Source organism: Tamandua tetradactyla, chromosome 21 (genome assembly GCF_023851605.1).
Source record: "Tamandua tetradactyla isolate mTamTet1 chromosome 21, mTamTet1.pri, whole genome shotgun sequence".
Lineage (NCBI taxonomy): Eukaryota > Metazoa > Chordata > Mammalia > Pilosa > Myrmecophagidae > Tamandua > Tamandua tetradactyla.
The window spans coordinates 43918874-43942691 of NC_135347.1; the positions used below are offsets into that span (position 1 = coordinate 43918874).

The 23818-nt window shown below is 31.5% G+C and overlaps 1 protein-coding gene across 1 annotated transcript in view; it reads right to left on the reverse strand.

The window, feature by feature from the left end:
- The window catches only part of RASA1 (RAS p21 protein activator 1), a 139891-nt gene that overhangs the window by 17048 nt on the left and 99025 nt on the right, over positions 1-23818 (reverse strand). The window contains exons 7-15 of the mRNA XM_077139198.1: positions 22629-22681; positions 20122-20272; positions 16276-16354; positions 11104-11224; positions 10198-10354; positions 4615-4702; positions 2389-2466; positions 887-1044; positions 316-392 (exon numbers count right to left, since the gene is read on the reverse strand). Coding sequence (XP_076995313.1) covers positions 316-392; positions 887-1044; positions 2389-2466; positions 4615-4702; positions 10198-10354; positions 11104-11224; positions 16276-16354; positions 20122-20272; positions 22629-22681 — 962 coding nt within the window. The remainder of the gene's footprint in view (positions 1-315; positions 393-886; positions 1045-2388; positions 2467-4614; positions 4703-10197; positions 10355-11103; positions 11225-16275; positions 16355-20121; positions 20273-22628; positions 22682-23818) is intronic.

Below are 23818 nucleotides of genomic sequence, written 5' to 3' on the forward strand. Positions count from 1 at the left end.
TGTTCTATTTACTGAGGGGTGGGATGGAGTAAGGAAGAGAAAGGAAGATGGATAGGTGTATTTAACTTTAATGGCTTAAGTTTATAGTATGTACAATTTAGTAAGTTTGGTCTTTTTCTGTCTAGGTACATTCTTCTCAGCAATCACTACTTTTTAATGTATAAAAAAGAAAACTATCTTCAATTTCACTACTTGCACTTCCCTCTTTTTTCTTTTTTAATCTCTATTTTTGAACTACACTTTAGTATAAATTTAAGAGGTATATAAAACATGTTTTTTTGTTTTTTTTGGAAAGAAATTTCTGCATCAACTTACAGATATCAGGATCTTTGCTCTTCTTTGTTTTATTACTAAGAGTTATTTCAAATCTGTTGATGTCAGGAGGAAGATCACTGAAGGAACAAGAAAAAAAAGAATTAACAAAATGTTCTGGCATAGACTATCTGATTCTTTTAGTGCTGGCTCAAATGAGCCTATTTCTGCTAAACTTGAACACTAGATTTAAAACTACATTCTAAACTAGGAATATAGACAAGCAAATTATATACACTTCCCCTACCATCTTTAACCTCCTAAACTAGAAACAGTTTGCTCAAGTCCCGGAAGTCTTGGTAAACATCTTGTGTGAATGGGTTTGTAAATGGGTTTGTAAATGTTTTGAACTTGTCAGTAAAGCTAATTCACATAAATAACTAGGTGAAAAACTAAGGACACAGCATTTTACTAATTAAGGTGAACAAATATGGCAGAAAGTAAATTTATGTACTATTAAAACACCTTGACTGGGTAACTTAGTTCAGACAATTTAGATATAGAGGCAAAAGAGGGAAGATGATGTAATATGGCAAAATAAAATGATTTAATATAATGATAAAATAACACTTACTCAAAGACAAACTCTTCTGACCATACAGGGTTTTGCCCTTCCCTTGCATGAGTTTTTGCTACCTGGACACTATTCAGGTAGATGTTACAATATGGGTTAGTAAAATGTTTTACTGGGAGTTTATGAGCTTCTTCAATATGTAAAACAAGACTGCTGACCTAAAGAAAACACAAATATTGTTACCCCAGATTTGAAGAACTATTTAGTAGAATTCAAAAGCAGTTACTATAAAACAAAAACCTAAATAGTGACTTATTTTTTCCCTTTTATCAGAAAATACGAGCTTTAGGTCTATTTTCTCTTTTACATGGTACACTATAACATACAAGTCAAGTAATTAAAATAATTTTCCCTACTTAAAAATAATGAAATTTTATTTCACAAGTTCTCCTGCAATTATATGCCTGAAGAAATAAAGAAATATAAGAAATATACCTATTCTACCTTAAAACAATGACTCAGAGACAATTTTAAGTTATTAATAATTAATAATATATTAATATAAGGAAACCACTGTTACTACCATAATCAAAAACCTATGTTATAAATTGCTTATTTGTAAGACTTTATTTCTATAGAGATGTGTATTGCTAGAACCCATTTTTAAAATACTGATATTACTTTCTCATTTTACAAAGAAGCTAAGTTATTTATAAGAAGTTAAGTTTTGTTGCCAAAACAGACCATCTACTTTCTAATATCAGGTCCTCTTTCTCTCCTGTCACCCACTACTTGTATGGTGCTGGACAAGTTGGCTTCTATATGCCTACCCTTCCTCATATGTAAAAGAAGAGTAAAGTCTACATTGAAAGATTATTGTAAGGATTAGAAACAATAATTGTAAAGCATGGGGCAGAGTGTGAGTTCCTGACCCACAAAGAGGACTCAAGAGATGTTAACTAGGACTATGTCATATTATACCATGATCATTTCATGGCTAATGTTTCATACAAGACAAAATTTGCTCTTATTTGCAAAAATTCAGTCTGGTTTTCTATAGCTTATCAAATGTTACAATGTTTTGGGGGCACGCAGATGATTTGTAAAATTGAATGTCTTTGAGGGAAGGGCCAGCCTTTTGTATACAGGATCTACTTATTCACCTAGATATTAACCAATACAGCAATATGCTAAGGTTCACTAAGCTTACTGGAAATTCCCAGAAATAGAACAAAAGTCACCTCTTGTAAATAAATATTGTTTTCAACTTTTCTCAAACAAGATTTTGCCTCATGTCTTCCAATTAGCTAGGGATAACTCTACCAAGAAAAGAGAAGAGAAAAGAAATGGTGGCTATAAAGTTGACTTTACATACCTAGAAAGAAAGAGAAAGCCTAGCTCTAACTCTGATAGCACCATAGCTTTAAAATGCCTGAAAAGTTTAACCCCTTTTGAGAACTCTAAAGCATTTGAAAATGTTGTCCAAAATAGTTTAGATAGGAAAAAAGAACAAAGTGATAGCACAAAATGTGACAATTACAAATCAAAGAAAATTATTTCACCTGACGCAGGCGTTTATTTGATGTCCCTGGACTACTTTTCCGCAAACTGCAAAATGCCTGTAAACCTTTCATCCAGTCCTAGAAAAAAAAAACAGTATTTCAAAGAAACAACTATATTAATTTATTCAGTTTCCGATCATCAATTTGTTTGCTTCAAATTCAATATTTCCTTCCTTCTCTAGACTGCCATTTGTTTCCAGAGTACACTGCATTTTAATGTATTTGTGCCCCAGTAATGTAAAATAACCAAAACAATTACAATAATTCTGTAAAAAATTGTTTTTTATTTCTGTAAAATTTCAAAGTTAATAGTAAGTAATGGCCACCAATAAGTGGCAATTTATTATCTAAATATTTATAGAGAGACTATATCTCCCAAGCAAAGAAGTACCTTGCAAAAAAATGCCTATGTACAATTAAGCTTTATATTTCAAGCACCCTAAGACAGAATTTAACTTGCTATATTTTGTGAAGAGGGGCTGATTGATAATATGATGATTGTTTTCATGACAAGCCTTCTAATCTTTACCTTAGACTGATATAGGTAGAAATTTATAAGGGCACTGAGTTATTTGTAAGCCTTTCAAATTTAACATTAGATTAAAAAAAGTTTTCAGCCTACTATCCGAATTAAATTGCAGCAATATTTTTTTAAAACGTTTAAATATCTTGGAGAAAGGAGTGAACAAGTTCAGGTTTATTAAAAATAAATCTAGGGTCACAGTGCCTCAGCAGGTAGAGTTCTCACCTGCCATGCCAGAGACACGGGTTTGATTCCCAGTGCCTGCCCATGCAAAAAATAAAAATAAATCTAAATAATCCACTTTACGTATTTCTTGCAAGCTCTGTACTATTGCTTTATGCAACATGTTTTAGTTTATTGGTTATTTTGATTAATTTGAATTCTGCCAAAGTTAAAATAGCTTTTAGAAGTAGCAGAGAGTAACAGAGGCTCCAGATCCCACCCAAATCATGAAAACTGAAAATATAACTTGAAGTCAAAAGGAGTTCAACTTTACGTGGTAAATGGACATATGAAATATGGAAAATATGAAATATATAAATATGAGAAAACTTATATAGCTGAAAAAACATGTAAAACATACTGAAATGTCATCAGGTTATGTAGCAAATTTATACAGAAAGAAAGAGGAGATGAGGTAAAAATGACTGGAAGACAGGATACTGAAGTTTGAATTTCTATTCCTAACTCAATTTCCAACATTTTTTTAAAAAAAATGACTAAATCACCTAAATATTTTGAGCTATACTTTACCCATCTGCAAATCAGGAATATATACCCACAAAAGGTTTTACGTGGGTTATATATTAAATAGGTATTTCAGAACAGATTCTGCAAACATTTGAAATAAAAAATTCAATTTTGAGCAATAAAACAATGTCTCATTCATTAAGTTTATTCTGAGTCTAAGGTATTTTCGTAATTTTTGAGTGAGGGGCCAGTGCCAGGATTTGATTTCATCTGTCTCAAATCCAGGGTTGGCAAATTATGTTCTTATTTCCAACAAAGCCACCTTCTTTGACCTCTTAACCACCTTCAAGCTCCTTTTATACAATATAAGGAGAAACGTAGTCACAGAATATTATGGTTTCAAAGAAAACAAAGTATTTTTAATGAGATTCTAAAAAGTTAACTCTTCACAGTATCATTTAAAATTTAATACAAGTTATAAGGACATAGCACATGGATTAATGGATAGTATTGAAAAACACTATCTAGATTTATAGAAAATTCCTATAAGTATTTTCCTACAAATTATTCCTACAAATAAGTAGATTGTTGACTGAACCTCTATTTTTAGACATGAGTTCAAACAATGAAGAATATAACAATGCTCATTAGCAAAACTAACTGGCTTACCTTTGGATTGTACTGAGAATATCTATAACCTTTATGCAGAAAGGATTTTAAATGAGCATTCTCAGTTGGATTCAACATCACAGAGTATTTAAAGTTCAATTTAAAATGTAGTTTTCATTCCTAATAACCTTTCACTTATCAACTGCGTTTTTCTGCATTTCTTTCAAAAAAATGTTTTACACATGAAAGTTCTCATTCCTTAAAATAAAAAGATGATTAGATTTCAGGCATCCTTTTTTAAAAAAAATCGGTTATTCTAAAGACAATAGCTGTCAATTCTAGTTAATACGAAAACATGTGCTAAAATAATAAGTTTATGGTAGTTTAAGAAACAATGAACTTACTTCTGCTTGTTCTGGAGTTTCTCCTGCAAAGTAAAAGATGTAATGTTCTTCACTAAAGTGTTGAACTACTATCTGAAAACAGTTTGGCCTTTAAAATATAAAGAAAAAAAAGTTACTAAAAAGCCTAACAAAAAAAGCATCCACATCAGCTTTTTAAAAACACAATATATAATTAGAAAATTTATGTAGTGTTTAATTTAGCAAAGTAACACTCCATTGTTTCAGATCAATATGAAAAAGTCATCTATATATATTTTAGAAAACCTTTCATTAGCACTTTGAAATTTTTAACTGCAAACTTAAAACTTTAGTTTTAAAAGACATTAGGAACAGAACTGCTAGAATTCCACATACCGAATCTAAACACGTTTAAAGCAAAAAAATATTACTAAACTCAATGCTTCATGATAATATATAACATACATTTACATGCACTGAAAAACACTAAAAAGGTTGTTACACCAAAAATATTCTTAGTGGTTATATCTAAGTGGACTGTAGGTAACTAATTTTCTTATTTATAATTTTCTATAGTTTCAATTTTTTTTTATAAATTGATCATTCTTTACCTGAGGATTAAATGACCTAACATTGGTATAAAGTAAATATTAATTCTTGTCCTCTTATAGGATGTACTGTATTATAATTCATCTGACAACTAAGATGTTAATTTTTTAACTTTTTAAAAGATGTGCTGTCTTTCCAACTAGACTTGAAAATGTTTAGTAAGAGCCTGGATGTGGAACGCAATAGATGTTATTTCTATTTTCTGCTTTGAGATAAAATTATATTTTATACTTTAGTGTTAGGAGACCATAACAAAAAACTCAGAGTACAAGCTTAACATTTGCTAAAGATAAAAATCATTTTGTCAAGCTTTGAGAATACATAAAGTAAAAATGAATAATATATATATTGAAGGCTCTGATTTTAAAAGTTAAGCCTCCTGCTTAGTTTTTAAGAAAGAAAGAAAAAACAAACAAAAAACCTCTTTGAAGGCACTGGAGAGTAACCAAAGCAGCTAAAACTTGAGGGAGATGAGCCTGACATTCTCCGTATCTTTTCATCTGAAGGCATTTGCCATTCCTAACCTGTGTTAGGTAAAAAGCTGAGAATCTGGGATGCTAAGCAGTAAGCAGCAGTTGAGAGGCTGAAGAGCTAACCAGCACACTCAGTTCTGGGAGAGAAAACTAGAGTTCAGGTACCTTCAAGGAGAGGCCTTTCAGTTAAGACCTCTGAAGAACTATACCTTCAGAATTAGGGGGAAACCAGAAATAGAACAGCCTTCATCAATACTGCAAACCAACCTCTAAGTGATCCCAGAGTGGATTTAGATTGGCTGCTTTCTTACAGCATTTTAAAGATTTTTTTTTTTTTGCCTTGCAGTAGTTCTGTTATTGTAATTGTTTCCCTTTTAGAAGTAACATATCTTTTCTTCTTCAGATGCTTTGAGATTTTTCTTTGTCTTAGTTTTTCAGCAGTTAAACCCTGATGTACCTAAGGTAGATTTTTAAAATAATTTATTCTATTGTTTATGCAGTATTGGTGAACACACGTTCTACTCTGACGTGTGTCAGAAGACCAGTACTTCCGGGAGCAAATGACATTATCTATAACTTCTATAATCCTTCATATATACAATGCTTACCATTCAATCATATACAACTAGACCTTACAGAAATACGGACCAATGATGAAAAGCCGAGAGAAAACAGCAGACAACAGTGGCAGACCCACATATAATCTAGACATTGAAGTTAGACTAACTTTCAAGAAAGTAATTAAAATGTTTAACAGATGACAAGATAGAGAACTGAATCTATAATAAAGAATCAAATGGAAATTCTAACCTGAATATATGTAATAAATGAAATTTACATTAAAAAAAATGAAGGTATTTAACTTTAGAAGATGGTTATGGAATTTGAAGACAGATCAGAGGAAAATATCCAGCCTGAAGCACGGTGGAAAATAAAGAATGGAAAACAGAGAAAACCACATAAGAAACAAATAAGGCATGGTGAAATGATAGCATGTATCATTTGAATCCCAGAAGATGCAAAAGAATGTGGTAGAAAAACTGTCAAAGAGATAGTAAGAATTTCCTAAAACTGACAAAAGACATCAGGTCTCAGATTTAAGAAGCTTCATAAACAATAGAATAAATTATTTTAAACATCTACCTTAGGTACATCAGGGTTTAACTGCTGAAAAACTAAGACAAAGAAAAATAGCAAAGCATCTGAAGAAGAAAAGATATATTACCTCTAAAAGGGAAACGATTACAATAACAGAACTACTGCAAGGCAAAAAAAAAAAAAAAAAAATCTTTAAAATGCTTTAAGAAAGCAGCCAATCTAAAATTTAATACTCAGCAAACAACATCATTCATAAAGGAAGGAGAAATAATAAATACTGCCAACTTATGAAAAAAATGAAGGTTTAAAATTTCCAGTCATTACTTTTTATCACTGAAATATCTTTCAATTTCTGCATCAAAAATGATTAATATTTAAAAGGAAGCAGTATTAAATGTCAGAAGTTTAATGCAAAGAAACAGAATGCTTAGAGACCTTATACTGAAAATTATCTGGAAAATACATACAGCTATACAAATAGAACCATGCGAGAAAAGACACATACAAGCAATACTGCTCAATATTCCTGCAGGAGGAGCAAGTATGACAACTATGTCTTTTGCAGAGGACTACTGTTCACTTTCACATTAGACTGCATCAAATGCTAAAGTTCAGTGAATTAGGTTCTTTGTTTACCAACAGATAACTGAATGCCTGCTGTGTATGTGCTAATGCAACAAAGAGAAAGATAAAAGCATCTATGCACAATTTCCCCCTTTTGTGCTCTGGTATTTGTATTCTATAAGACATAATTAGATATTAACCTATAATTCACTGTTCCTATTATCTGATAGAACAGTCTCTGATTTCCTTGAAATACACTTTGCTGGTGCTCTTTCCCTTGTCATTCAGTCTTCTCACTCAGTGCTTCCCAACTATTTCACAGTAAAATACCTGATGGTAAACCAGCCCATTTGAAAAAGTCTTCTCAATTTTATTAATGAGACACTTGTGCTTAATTCCATGGACATAACTTGTTCATATTAGGCTTTAGAGTTTACATTTCTCATTACAATTCACCAAGACTTTTTAAAAAATCACCTTCAACAACAGTGTACATGAAGCAAGCCACGATCTGGTAGCAAATAGTAAATGAAAATTTATTGCTTTTTCTCTATCTGATGGAAACTCCTTTCTTGTAACCAGAGCAAGGTTAATTAATTGAGTTTCTTTAAGTAGTATTTCATGGACCTTATCCTTCTCTAACTTTAGCAGTTCTTTTTCTTTAATTGGCAGTGTAATGCTGACCTTTTTTTCTTTTTGATATTGCAAACAAGTTAAATCAAACTGCACTTGTTCATATAAATATACTGTTAAAGGTTTTCTTCAAGTTTACACAGAATATTGCTCCGTGGGTCTTACTTAATTCTTTTAAGATTCATATTCAAATTATAAGACAGTATCACTAGTGAATCATCTTTAACCTTACTTTTCCAAAGCTGAGTTTCTGTTTTGATTCTACAAAGCTCTGTGAGAACACATTAATAATTTCTGGAGGAAATTCACCCATCCTATACTATTTCTGCGTAGTGAGAATCATTCACTAAAAAGTTTCATCTTTTAGATCATGAATGCCAACAGAACTCTTCTTTCATACAGCTAGCAAACTTAACAAATAGAGTGGTATTCTATTCTTTATTTCTTCACAGAAAACATATGCATATAAAGTGCATCTCTGTATTATATCCCAGAATGAATTCTTGATGTAAGACTTCTAAATCTTCCTATTTTGAAGTCTCATCATCAGTCATAAGCTTAATATTTCCATAAAACCATGTTTACTTCAGAGAATTCATTCACTGTTTTGAATACTTTATACTTAATAATTTGTTTTGGTACTCTTTTGCATGACCAATAATCTTCTTCCGAGCATTTCTCTAATATCTGTAGATTCATCAGTCTGTAGTGAAAATGTTATCTTCTGGATCTGTATGGTCTATCATATGATTCACCAAGGTATCTAGTGATAATGAGATCTAATACTATTTGACAAAGTGTTATCTCTTCTATTTCTTTTGCGTCTTGATTTCAAATATAAGAGTTAGCAGTTTCTATGTAAATTGGTAAAACAATTCTACATTCTGTGATTATGCTATTATCACATAACTTTGTAACAAGTTACATGTTATTTCTCAACATGAACCTGATACGGCAGGAACAGATCTACGAAAGGAGGGGAGGAGAATAAAGGGACAGAGAAGAAACTATCTCACATTTTTTCTTCACAAGCAGTGAATGTGTAGGGTATGGTGCCTACATAATGTACTTGGCACCAGTGATTTAGTCACTAACATTCATACATACAAGTAAAATATTCAGGTTGAAGAAGAGAAGACTTATTGGGTTCAGTAATCCAAATTTGATACAATTCTCAATAAATGGTTCACAATTTCTGGGTTACACTTTTAAAATTAAGGCTACTATGCTTACATTGTGAATATAATGTCATTCCAGCTTTACTGATCAAATTTCCTATTATGGTGGGAAAATACCTATCTCTACACTAAAATAGCAATAGAAAAAAAATATCCAAATTAGTTACGGTCTTTACAAGAATGTGCTGCAACTTTAAAAAAAAAAGAAAACTGACTAGCTATTATCATTTCAAATAACACTGACAAAATCTCCTAGACAAAGTAAGGAAAAAATAAATGAATAAATTGGGTGCTTTACGGGTATTTCTTTTAAGTTTTCACAACTTAAATAGGTAAGCTCCAGATTTGCCTAAAAGAGATGCCATCCTGCAGCAGAAAAACAAGCTATTAAAAACAATTGTTTCAACTGCTTTCTGTTTTATTAATCATAACAATGGGTGATAAAAGTGATAAGACTATCTAAAAGACTCTGGGCTGGATTATTGATAATACCTTATGGTGAAAGGAAAAGAAAAGCCATTGTTCTTGAACAAAAACTAGATATAATCAAGTGCTGGCTGGATTTGCCTAATGATGTTGAGGATTTAGCTTGTGCTTTTATATTTATTTTTTTAATCTTGAAATAAATTAAGACATTTTTATTTATAAATCTCAAATATTCCCTTTATTCCTACAAAAAAGTTTTATATTATGGTTGCTTTTTTAAAAATGTTATGGAGTTAACAGAACTGAGTGTACTATCAGATGCACTTGAGTCAATGGAGAATGTAAAATCAGGGGAAAGGTAAAACCCAAAGCTAGTGGCTCCAAAGACTGATGGGTGGAGGCAGGGAAGAAACATGCTATATACAGATGAAGCCTTACTATAGGAAACGTCATTCCAAAGATTTCTACACAGTACTATGGAGCAGAATTTTAAGCATAGGTTAGTCTAAAGTAAGGATAACTGAAATTACTAGATGACTTCAGGGCACTCGAAATTCATTTGCTATGCTTTGAAATGATCTGAACATATCCACTATTGTATTATTAAAACAAAAGCAAAAGAGAAATTGGAAACAATTCCTTACCTGCCAAAAAGACTGTCATGAACAACATAAACAGAACATACGCTGAGATCTATTAATCCTTTTGGTTTTGTAGCTCGTTTTTCACTTTCAAAATAAATAAGTTGGGCATCACTGCCCTCTAAGATAAAATACAAATTTTTCCATCGTTTTCCTTTGCCTGTTTAAAAAAAATTATATTTTCTCTAATGAAACGTTAAACTGTGAAACTGTATGTATAGAATCATAAAAATTATCCTTGCTTAAAATAAAAATTAAATATATTTCAACTTTTATCTTTTATTCCAAAGCTCAAATAATACACCCATCCTTAAATAATGAAAAAAAAGTCAGTAATCTATCAGTGGAAAAATTCCATTTTTTACACACTACTTTTTTAATGAATCACAGAATAAATGGCGAGGGCATTTTAACCGTATCTTCAGATATATCACATTATGATAAAACCTTTAAAATTTTTCTTTAGAAATAATTCTTTTTATCTTGGGAAAAAAAGCCTCTTCCACTAACCACATCCTGCCACCGTATCTTAATGTCAAATTGAGAGAAAACCATAAAATAAAAACATCAGTATCATGAATATATCAAGTACATAAGGAGTTTCTCTTAAAGAAAGTGGGGGATGGAATGGAGGGGGGGTAGATGCCCAAACACCTTGCACTGGGGATATATAAGCCTGTACCCTAAAATCCTGGTTGGAAATTTAGAGTTAATATTTCTAGACTATAGATTTTGAAGGATGCGTAGATAAAGCGCTACACAAGTATGAATTATTAACAGTCAAATCAAAGCAACTCACTAAATACATAAAGCAAAAGGTTTAATGCCAAGTATATATTAATACCTCTATTAAATGAGTTTACAGAAAATGCATTAATTGAATCCTTAGTCATAAAAGTTTATATTTACCCTTTTTTAGAAGATATCCTTTTTTAACAATATTTTTATAAAAGGCATCCTTTGTTTTACGACGAATTGTATTATAGATCTCCTTGCCATCCACTGTATCACTGAGTACTTGTTCTTGATCCTGAATTTTTTAAAATATTAAAATTAACTACTTGAATTCTAAGTGGAAATGGAGTAAAAATCTATTACTTTACCAATTAGAAACTAGAGTGTATGTCTGTATAAAAGTATAAAAGTGTTTTTACTGCTAAAATCTAAACATACATAAAAAATACACTGAAATCCTTTACTTTTTCAAGAAAATTCCCAGAAAGATACCCTGCCATGTCCCCAAAACATAGACAACTAATAAGCTATTTTCAAAAACAGTCAGTTCTGCTGTATTTTACAGCAAATAATGTTATTTTGAAAACATGAATTTGCCCCAACATAACTTATCTATTAGAGACCAATTTCAGCATAACACAAATGGTGAAACAGACATATGATTATGCACAATTATGTCTGGGGGGGGAAGCCTAGGCAAACGTAGAAAACTGCATCCAGCTGAATGGAGACACAAGGGAATACACAAAAAAGGCACACAACGTAAGCATTTAACAGCTACCTTAGTTTACCAAGTGTTATAAACCACATTCATCCATCGACATCTGATATAAAAACTTTCCATGTGATTTCAAATAATCTTCCTTTTTTACACTTCACAGTAATTCACAAGCTGCCACTTCCACAAATAAATGTCAGGTGTTTTTAAAAGTAAAGTGACATATTTACTGCAGTATTTATACATGTCTTAATTGTTTAATATGTATAAAAACTATGCTGCAATTTTATTAGATTCCTATCTTTTTTGATGTGTCACTGATGAAATTTTGACTGTTGTGCCCCTTGACTCATTTTCTCTAATAAATCCTGTAGTTTTTATTGTATTACTTTGCATAATGTGGTGATTTTTAGGGATGCATATGTCACATTATGGCATAATTGACAGCAATTGCTCAATCACCCAAATAATAGAAAGCAGAACTATGTCAGGAAGAGAAAAAAGAACTTTCATTATTATGATCCTTCCAGAATAAAATAATCCTTAATATTACCAAAGTCCACTGGACCCAAACTTTATTTTTTTGGTTTCTTTTTTCAGCAATACTTGGTATTTGCAGGGATTAGTATTCTATGATTTGGACTTTTTTAGGGACTTTTTTAAAGAATAAAATTCATTCTAATCTGCAATCCATGAGAGTCCTTTAGATCCTTTTATAAACACAAGATATATTATGGATCTTAGTGATCTTATTTTTCCTATACCTAGAAACATTTGCCATTTCATCACCCTAAGAAATATTCCATCATTACTTATCAAGTAAATAGTGATAATTACTTTTTCTAGTCATACAGATTTGTACTTAATCTTCATTTCAATGGTGATGGTGCATAAAGGGGCATATTTGTAGTTTATCATTAAGACATGCATACTGGTTTGCAACTGTTATGTATCCCTGAAAAGCCATGTTATTTTTCCTAGTCCAATCTTGTGGGGGCAGATTACTATTTAGGGTGGGAACTTTTATTAGGTTGTTTCCATGAAGATGTGACTGCCCACTTGTGGGTGGAATCTTTCGATTAGGTGGTTTCCATGGAGATTTATCTCTGCTCATTCAAAGTGGGCCTTAATCCACTTACTGCAGTCCTTTAAGAAGAAACCATTTGGAAAAAGCTCAGAGTGAACACAGACATGTGGAGATGCAGAAGGAAAAAAAACATCCCTGGGGAAGCTGTCTGAAACCAGAAGCCAAAGGACCAGCAGATGTCAGCCACTTGCCTTCCCAGCTGACAAAAGTGTTCCGGATACCATCAGCCTTTTTTGAGTCAAGATGTCTTTTCTAGATGCCTTAGTTTGGACATTTTTATGGCCTTAGAACTGTAAACTTTTAAGTTAATAAACCCCCTTTATAAACCCCTCTATAAAAGCCAACCCATTTCTGGTATACTGCATTCCAGCAGCATTAGCAAACTAAAACATGTTACCAGTCTAATGTTTGGATTTAAATACCTGATTTCAGGAAAATCAAGATAGGTATTTTAAAGTTATATTAAAGTACCAATAAATCCTAACAGATTCCAATATATTAAAAGACATTACAGGCAAGAACACAATTTCATTATCCAAGTTGCAGGCTCCTGAAGGCAGATTTCAGTTACAACCCTACCTGTCTCACTTTAGTGGCTTGGAAAATGCCATTTAATAAATTCAATAAATGTTTATTGAGCAAGGGTACTTTTCTAGCTTCTGAGGTACATTAATGAACAAATTAAATAAATCTACCCTCCTGGAGCTCACATTTTAGCTAGGAAAAGGGGTATAAAACAAAACCATAATAATGTGTACTTATGTTAAAAGATGGCAAGTGCTATGTAGCATGGAGCAGGTGGCAGTACTCTGGCTTTTATTGAGTGAAATGTAGAATGTCTTTTAAGATTAAGCAGAAGAGTGACATACTGACTCAACATTCTGTCTGACCATTGTGCGATGTAAGGAGACAAAGGAAGAAACAGAGATGAAGAAAATATACATTCTAGATATATTTTAAGGCAGAGCCAGCACAGTATTCCTGGCAGGCTAGATATGGGGTATGGGAGAGAAAGAAAAGGGTGGGGAAGCATGACTTGATAACTTAATTTTACTTAACTTTTCTGGTTTCAGTTTCCCTACTGTAACATGGGTATAGTCAGTAGCAACCTCATCAAGTTGCTGGAAAAATAAGATGAATTAATACTTATAAAAACAGTGCCTATATGTAGTGCTCAAAAAATTTTAATTATTTTTGGCCATTTAATAAATTCAACAGTGGCTCAGTGGCAGAGTTCTTGCCTGCTGTGCTAGAAACTCAGGTTCGATTTCCAGAGCCTGTCCATGCAAAATTAAAAAAAAAAAAATTATTTTTACTGTAGGATACACTGTCTTAAATGTTCCTTCTTGTCTTCCTTCTAATGCCTGTCTCAGTAAGTGTTAGTTCCACCTGACTAGGACTCTACTCTTTCTGTTCCAACATCCCTACAAGTCTGGGTATGCAGGTTTACCTCAGGGTGAGTTTTGCTATTGAATCAGTTTTTTCATTAATAAAATGGGTATCATTAGTCTTTTGTGTTCTCTAATAGAATCCTGAAGGGAAGGAAAGGTGAGTATTATGACTCCCCAAACTATTGTACTCTAACTTTTACTACTAGGCCCAAAATAATAAACTGCAAACATAATAAAATGGCCTCTATTTAGTAATCAAATTGCTTTTTAGCCAGCATCAGTTTTTTTTTTAGTTATTCAATGCATTCATGATAGGTACTTTTGCAAATGACAAGAATTTGAGGTTTGTTCAGTATGAAACAGAAACCCGAGTAAAAGTTATACTTTGTATTTCTGAAGTAATTCCTCAAGTAACCTTATAACTTAAGTACTAAAAATTTACTAGATTTCACATGATACTGACACTTTTCTAACTGTAAAAACTAAATAAGAATAATTCTCAAGTTTCAAACATAAATTCAGGATAGGGACGATGCAGAAATTAATTTGTGGAGAAAATTAAAATCTGTGAGGACTGCCACTTACTCAAACAGCCAATATGAAATAGAATTAAGGATATAACAAAGGGACTGTGAGGCACACATCAGTAACCGAGGGGTAAAGGTACCTCTGACCCCAAATAAAACGATCGTGAAGAGTGGTTTCTGCAAAGCTCACACCAATGTGTGGTTAAAAAATAAAAGTTATTTCACATATGTAGTAATTAGAATAGCAAGCAGCCAAGGTCTGTCAAAATTACCAATGCCAACGTTAGTGGTACATCAGTGCTGACTATAGTTATTAGGAATGTATCAAGAAGGAACTGAAACTTGAGATAGATCTTAAACTAGCAGTATTTATATAAGCAGAGAGGAACAGAGACTGACAAGGAAATAGGAATGAGCACACTGAGGATGTGAGAAATATCAGGATTTGACAATACTTTTTCCTAAGGGAAAGCAGATGGTCAGTCATTAAATTAGCATTTATTAAAAACCTAATGCCAAGTACTATTCTAGGCACTGAAAATATACAGCAGTTCAAAAGAAAAAATTCCTAATCTTATTGCCTTTATGTTCTACTAGAAAAGCATGAGGAAATGAAGCAAGATAGATTAAAATGTGACATCATCATGTTTTTTTGAATATATATTAGCTTCCGAATAATGATTCCCAACCCCCTCCTCAACAACCATAATGAGTAGTAGGTTTAACCATCTGAAATTAAGTTGTTAGGAGGAAGAACATTTGAGATACATACAGATGCTACACATCACTGTACAACTTTAGAAGGGTCCCAAAAACCTCTTACAATCTTTCTTTGTGTCCCTAGAATATCACAGCTTCTATTTTCTACATAGGAACATTTCTTAATGATTCTTTTGAAGCACTTCTCTCTACATGCTTTTCCCACCACACTGTAGAAAGCATTGGGGAAGAATTACGCTCATCATCTCAATACGCAATTAGCAACTAATATTCAACAGAACTTATTCAAGCACAATCTTTTCTCTTATGTTCTGGATTTTATTCACTCCTGCCTTCTCCAGGACCTTTACATCAGGTACTGCCACTACCCACCCTCTAGCCCTACTGTTACTTTCTTGTTTACTATCAGCTTTCCCTGGAGTATAAAGACAGGCTCAAGACTAGACCATATACCAGAGTATAAAGACAGGCTCAAGACCATAAAGCTTTAGATAAATAAGTAAACAGAAAACTTGAACACCTCTGGTCCCTCTATCCTCTCCTAGCTATCATTATTTCTTATTTCTTTTCTTTACTTACCAAGCTTACCTAGATAAGCTTGGCTATGGCTTATCCTTGCTGACTCCACATTTACTCAAACTCACTCTGTGACCCAGTGCAATTTGACTTCTGCCCCACCACTGTTTTTTCTCCCTCAAAAAGCCACCAAGGACTTCTTAATTATCTAGAACTAATACACATTAAAAACCAAGAGATTCTCTTAAATTCACTTTCCAAAACAATCTGAACAATCTATAGTTTTAAATTTCATCTAACATTAACTATAGGAATACATGCACACACATACCAACAAAAGGCATTTTAAAATAAAATTCTAATTATAGCAAAAAGAAAAACACTGACCTGCATTGGTACAGGTTCCTTAAGATAATAACCTTCAACAATCTGTTCTTTTCGATAGTGATCTATGATGTCTCCAATGCTGTTAAAATAAAAGTTACTAACATTAACATAATTTGTCCTATAATAAATGCAGATCTTTAAAATAAATATAAATCCTGGTAGCAAAATATCTATTAGCAAGGTTTTTCAAAGCATATAACCCTGATGACATTAATAAAATAAATAATAAAAACAGTCATATTATTTTAGAGAAACAGAAGCGTGTTCTCAGTACTGGTTTCCAGGTGAGAATATCTGAATCAGAGATTCCAACTCCCCATATACACATCAATCAGGCAGCTAAGTCAGCAATATCTGCTCAGAGTTATCATAAGTGAGGAAAAGATAAAAAGTTTATTTTTTTAAAAGGGAGTATTTCTGAGACTGAAAATGAAGAACTGTCAAAGAAATGGCATTTCCTTAGCAATAAGTGAATTAAGTTAAATAATTTTCATCATCAAGAGATTTACATATTCTGCTTTTATAATAATCAGATGCAGTTACAGCATAAAACATGACTAGCAGGTAAAAGCAGAAATCGAAAAGTAAAAATAAAAAAAGATCAGGAACTAATCGTACATATTGGTTTATCACTACAGTAAGAAAGGCTTACTGGGGATTTTGATAAAGAGTGCTGCAAATTATTCTAAATATTTAGGAAATATTACAAATGAAACTGAAAATAAAATGACAAAATTATGTATTTTATAACATTTTAACATAAATGTCAGCAAGCTATAATGAGATTTTATGTATAAAGTCAATATAATGAAAAAAGTGATAATATTTGGTAGGTCATTCTGTTGTCCTAAATATTTTATTTAAATCCTAGAATTTTAAACATTCCTGTAGTGCACTTAAGAAATGAGTATTTTAGGGACTACTACTGTATTACTTCAAAGCCAAACAGAAATAATGCTAGAGAGTAAAATAAAAAAATAACTAATGAAAAATAAGTATGAATGAATATGAGCTAAATCCTAGAGGTAAATTTTAACATGAGAAGAAAAGAAAGAAATGAGACAAGTAAAAAGGTATTTTAAAAAAGGACAAGGAAGGTTTTAAGTTTTTTAAAGAAAAAATGTAATGCCACATACAATTCAAAAATGTTAAAAAAAAAATGAAAATCAGGGAAACATTTTAAAGATAGCTACATATCACCACTGAGAGGATTTTGTGTTGTTTTAAAGCTAAATGCATCAAAAATATGAAAATAAGTAAACACAAAAGATTTTTGGTTCAGTAACCATAAAATGTAATCAATCAGTATGGTTACACTTCAGTGTTACAGTATAACTGTTTTCCATGAGTGGCAGAATAGGAAACTGTAGTGAAGTACAGTTCTAATTGCTCAGGAGCAAATTTAAAAGTGTGTGTCACCAAAATGTTTTACTAATGAGCTAGACATTCAAGAAGCTTAAAAAAAGGTCACACTTCAGTTCGTATTCTACCCAGATCTACCCAAAGAAACAGGCAACGGAGACAAGAAAAAAATAAATTTCTTAGACTTCATAAAAATTTTACCCATGAAATGAGACAGAATTTATATTTCAGAAAAGGTAATTTTATGTTTGCTATAAATTTGTGAAATAAATGTAAATAACTCAGTACATAAAACAGACACATCCTCTTCTTGAATACAAGATAAATGTTAATAATTTTTGAGGTCTGACCAAAATCCTCCCTTTTCTCTTCTCACCACCATCTGAACTACTCTCTCCCAGATGATTCTCTCAAGCACACTTGTACATCCTCTAAATTCATCCCAATCTGCTTACACTCTTCTCTAATACATGTGACCACTATTAATGTAGAATGGTTTATTTATCTTTAATAGATATATGGAGCATCTATACAGCATACTTCACAAAGTAGATCAATCAATAAATGTTTGCTGAATTAAATTAGCTGCTAAATACCTCTCGTACATTTTTAAAACATTAAAATTATGCCTCAACAAAAATAACAATGCAGAATTCTCGCCTGCCATGCCCAAGACCCAGGATTGATTCCCAGAGCCTGCCCATGCCAAAAAAAAAAGAACTTTAAATAACAATGGACATAAACGGCTACCCTCTTTACTAAAAGTCTAATGTATAGTTAACAGGGAGGCAGGGTCAGCAGATTATGACTGTTACATATATTCATTAAATAGCCCTATTTTACTTCCATATTTAACAGTATAATTACAATCATGTAACTTTCTAGGAAATATTTTTCTAGGAATTGTAAAAACTGCCATTTTCCAGACTTCAGATTTATACAATGTTGTCAACTCCTAAAAATGTTTTTCAACAAAAATATTAAAACCAAAAACAACAATATACCTGAACTTCATAATATGAACACACCCATAGGGTATTTTAAAAACTGAAAATCAATGATTTGAGAGAAGCATCAAGGCCACTAAATTAGCATATATTTAGCTTTTAAAAAATGTTCTCATTTTGCAAGCTTTTAATTTTTTCAACTAATATTAATTTGGAAAGAAATGTATTTCAAATAGTTCCTTCTTCCTGTTCCATATGGTTTATCAACAGAAAAGACTACCTTTTTTAGGGTCACACACCGCCTCCAGTATTTAGGAAGAACTTCTACCTACAGAATGTAGGTATCCTAAGAATGCTTAAGTCAGCAAACTTAACACTCCCAAATAAATAGTATAAATTATCTTAAAATAAAATTTCAAGATGGGTATTTATTAACTCAGTAAGGAATATATTTTAAATTTTTAGCCTTAAATATTCCAAATCCCTAGGCAACTGGATATTGGTAAATACTGATTTTCTTTTATAAAGAGCTCAAATTGCAGCTAGCTGGAATTTCAGTGAAGATGTCTAGAATCCAGACTGTAATGTATAAGGTACTCAAACAGCTTCAGTGTAAGGTACACAAAAGGATCCAATTATCTGGTCTCACTCTATTTGATGTCTTATAACTATCCATTGAACTATGGCAAACAACCAGAACTTGTGTGCTTTTTTTTTGTTTTGCTTTGCTTTGTATTTCAGAGAAACCAACTACTGGCTTCCTATACATTGAGAGGCTAAGTTGGAACTGGGAAAAGTTTGAATTGGGATGAAGAATACTGTGGTGGTACTAAGGGGTTAAATGGGCAAATGCCAGTATTCAGAACAAGATTATGTTGGCCTCCAAGAGAGTAAAATATTACTCTAGAGTTATCAAGTATGGGAATACCTTTACAGTAAAAAAAAAAAAAAAAAAAGATGGAAATAAAGTGAACAGAGAACTTTCTACTTCACAGGATAAATGCTGACATTCTATCATATGGTTTCCTCTATTAACTTGCTTTCTTAATCAAGTGACTAAAATTTATTCAAGTTTTGGGACAAACAAAGAGTTTACTTAGAATTTTGAAGGTGAGATGTAGGAAACGAGAATTAGAAATAAAAAATATCAACTTCAAAAAACCCAAAAACATGGTAACATCTGTATAAGTTTCAGGTTATTTTTTTCTATTAAAATGCCTCCCTGATTAAAAATGCAACATATTTTTTTCTTAGATGTTTTGCTCTGCTGCAGCTAATATATGGATTAGCAAGTCTATGGCAAATAGCTAGTATATAAATAATTTGTCTAATTATATAAATCAAATTGGAAGGAAACAAATTACAAGTTATTAAATAATATTTATATTTGACACCATCCAGCTACTAAATTATATTAACGGTCTTGTCAATTTTAGAAGTCAGAGGTTTTATATCAATTTTGATTCTGATATCTTATCAAGATTTCAACTACTTTTTGCCAAAAGTAAAAAAAACTAAAAATTTTCTCATGACTTACCTGTTATAATATCGGCCTCCCATCATAAACTGATTATTGGGTGTTGGACAAATTTTAAATCGCTGAATGTTTTCACTGGTCCGAAAATAAAGTGAATAGTCACCAGGAGTATTATCTGAAGGTCTCACAAGAAAGCTGCTGACTTGGCCAACTGTAAAAATTAAGCTGTTAGTTTTATTCCCTAATTATCAAATAAAGAAGAAAAGATGTTAAGGAGTTTAACAATCAAAAGTCATAAAGACACTTTTTATCAGAACTTGTTTATTTTTAAAGACAGTTTTAAGACTTTTTAAAATCTTATTTTCTGGTTTAGTATTCACAACAACCCACGTTGCTTTCCTTATATCCTATTGGCTTTATTACATAGAAATATAGGGCAAAAACCTTGCAGAGCAGTCACTTCTGCTCAGTAATTTCTTATCTGTCTTAAACTGGAAAAAATAATATAACACAGGTTATATAAAGGATATAAGCTAAAACTGCTTACACTCTGTCAATTCTTTTAATAAGATTCTGACAAGTTTAATCAAGTTTTGCTATTGTATCTCTGTACTTTATCAATGTTTCCCAGTTAAAAATTAAGTAATGACTATAATAAAACAGAGTGGTAACAAAGGCTTAAAAGGTAGATTCAAAATAATTGAAATATTTATGTATATTTTCAATATCAAAATACAAATGCACTAAATTTTATTCAACAGGTATGATCCTGAAAAGCTACAGAGAAACAAATTATATATTAAGCGTTTTCATATTAGTTTTGAAAAGTCCTATTATCTTCAGTTGACAGATTCTTAACATCATGTTGGCTGTTCCTTTTTCTTTTAAGTCCTAATGACAGAGAAAAGATCATACCTTGACTGCTTTTAGGAAAGCACAAATGTCCATTTAGAGTATTAGATTTAACTTTTATGTAAATTACTAATAGTTCCAATTATCCAGCCAAGGCACTTACTAAACCCAAACTTCAAATTCAATACAAAGATGTAGAATATAACATCCTTAAACTGAATCTTCAGGACTCAGTACATAAGTAAACAGCAAAGTTGTAGAAATTAATTGTATAATTTAATATAATCTAAAATGCAGGAGTTCTGAGTGACAAAAATCCAAGATACTCCTTTACATTTCATTTAAACTGGTAAGATAGGAATTACATGCAAAATTTTGCATCATGTGCTTACAGGTACTTTTCAGGGGAGAAAATTTATCAGATTCTCAAAAAGGTACTTGACCCAAAGAAAATGAAAACTCATATAAGGAAACTAAATTAACCTCCTTTTCAGCTTTACTCGACTAAAACAAAAGTGAATGCCTCAAGTGTATGGCAGCCCAAGTTCAAAAATATAAACTTAAAATGCAACATGTAATTAATGCATTTAAATCAGTATTTCTGTTCCCACTATGAAAACTGATTGCATGACATTCTGATTTAGCATTTCGCCTCTATTACTACCATGTAACCTTATAATATTAATTTTTTTAGCCTACTTAACTTACATCCTCACACTAAAATTAAACACTTCTAAAAACTGCCTTTCATCATTCAAAAAAGCAAAGCATTAGTTTAATTATATTAAGATGCCAGTGTCTTATGACCTAAAACAACAACTCAGATAACATCTTTAATCATTAGTAGTCTATTCACCATGAAAATCTGTTTCAGCACATACAGAAGCTATCTGGTCATGTTTAAAGAAGCAAGACTTCTAAATCTATGAGCTCAAACTTGCCTCAAGTTTTTGTAAAATGTGTTTTAGAAGAGATATTGGGTAGTTAAGTTCATAGAATCTTGTATTTAGTAAGGATAAACAATGACAAGATGGTTTTATTTGAAATAATAAACCCACAATACAAGTTAATTTTTACCTTGCATTTCCCTAAAACCACAGTTTTAGGAAATGTTAACATTAATACATTTTAAATAAGGCCCAATTATATAATTCCACAAATGCACAAATATAAGAATGTTTGTTGCAGCAGAATAGCAAAAGACTTCTAAAAACATAACAGCTCCTTTATAGGGGGCTGGTAAATAAATTATGTTTACATATGGAAATTTCTACGAATTACGGTGTTCACATGATGGAAAATTCTTTGGCCATTAAAAAGAACAATAAAAATTTATATCTGTAGATATGCAATGATCTCCCAAGATACATCCTAACATGAAAAGAGTATATTGTATGTTCCTGTGTGCATGCAGGGGTGAAGAATGGAAATATATAGACACAGAAACTTCTAGAAATATACAGAACAAACTATCATCTGGCACTGTCTCTGGGGAAGGGAGCAGAAGTCCTGACTTGAATTTTATACTACATACATGCACTTTCCCACCCTAAAACAAACGAATAACAAACCAATTTCTCAGCATTGCATAAGAAATTACAGTTTGCATGTATACTAATTGAACGCTAAAGGCCAAATACATGATAAATGATTGGTTCACTTTTTACTGTTTTTAAACAAAAGACATTAGAAACAGCAAGAGAACATATAAGTACCTGTCATTAGTAAATTATAAGCTTCTTGTTTGGAAATCTTCCCATGAAACCAGCTAAAGAAAACAAATTAGATACATAAATGAAAAGTCCTTTCTACTATTATCACATGATCAAAACTGAACAACCAGCATAAGTTTAATTCAAGCTGACATAATGAAATGCAAAACAATTGATCAAAATTACTTCATTCTTGTTATATGTATGTTACTACATTTAGTAAACATATTATGCTTAATTTAAAAATATATTAATATATTTATTATTTATATAAATTAATATATTTTAATAAAAATATATTAAAAATTAGGAACTACCAAATATAAATTAAAATTTCTATATTAACTATGTTCTACCAACATAGAAACAGCAATGATTTTAAACCTATTGATAACGACAAACTTCATATTTAACTTTCTTTTTATTTTTCTTTGAAAGTGGGAGGTTTGTAGTGATACAGCTATAGCTCACTCCAGCACTGTCCAAAAAAAATAATTAATTTTTGTATTTCTCTCAATGACTGATAAGTGAATTTTCTTATACCCATATAAGTAGTTCTACCTTCAAATAAAATCAAGATGTTGATCCATACCTAATCAAAAGCCAAAAAATAAGATTTGGAATATAGAAAAGAGTGGATATCAATATCATTTAACTAAAGACTAAGAATGACTTAGTGTTCTAATTTTATTTGAGCTAGTAACCAAATGCACTACGTTGCTAAAGAATTTGTTATAAATGGCATTACAGTCAAAGATAACAACAGATAATAACAAATGTGTAAATTTTACCTTAAAATAAAATGAAAGACCTGGTTTATAAAATTAATTACTAGCAATCAAAGTACTTGAAATCTCCTTTCATTTACCTGAAGGACTATTATCTGTTTTGCTGATTAACTCTAGCACATGTTGATGCCAAACTGACAATTCCAGATTACCTCCTACCACTTTGCCATATATTCACAGAGTCTAAGTTATTTTTCACTTTGCCATATGGTCTTAGGGCCTATACTAATTTTTAACAGCAGCTTAAAGAGCAAATTGGAAAGTAAATATACTACTGAGACTAAAACCTGCAAGTGCTCTAAAATCCAAGTTAAAGGTTTAGAGGTTGTTCACACTGTTTTAAATTACCCATACAATTACTAAGGAAAGTATGAAAATGTAACTGAATTTTTATTTTCACATGAA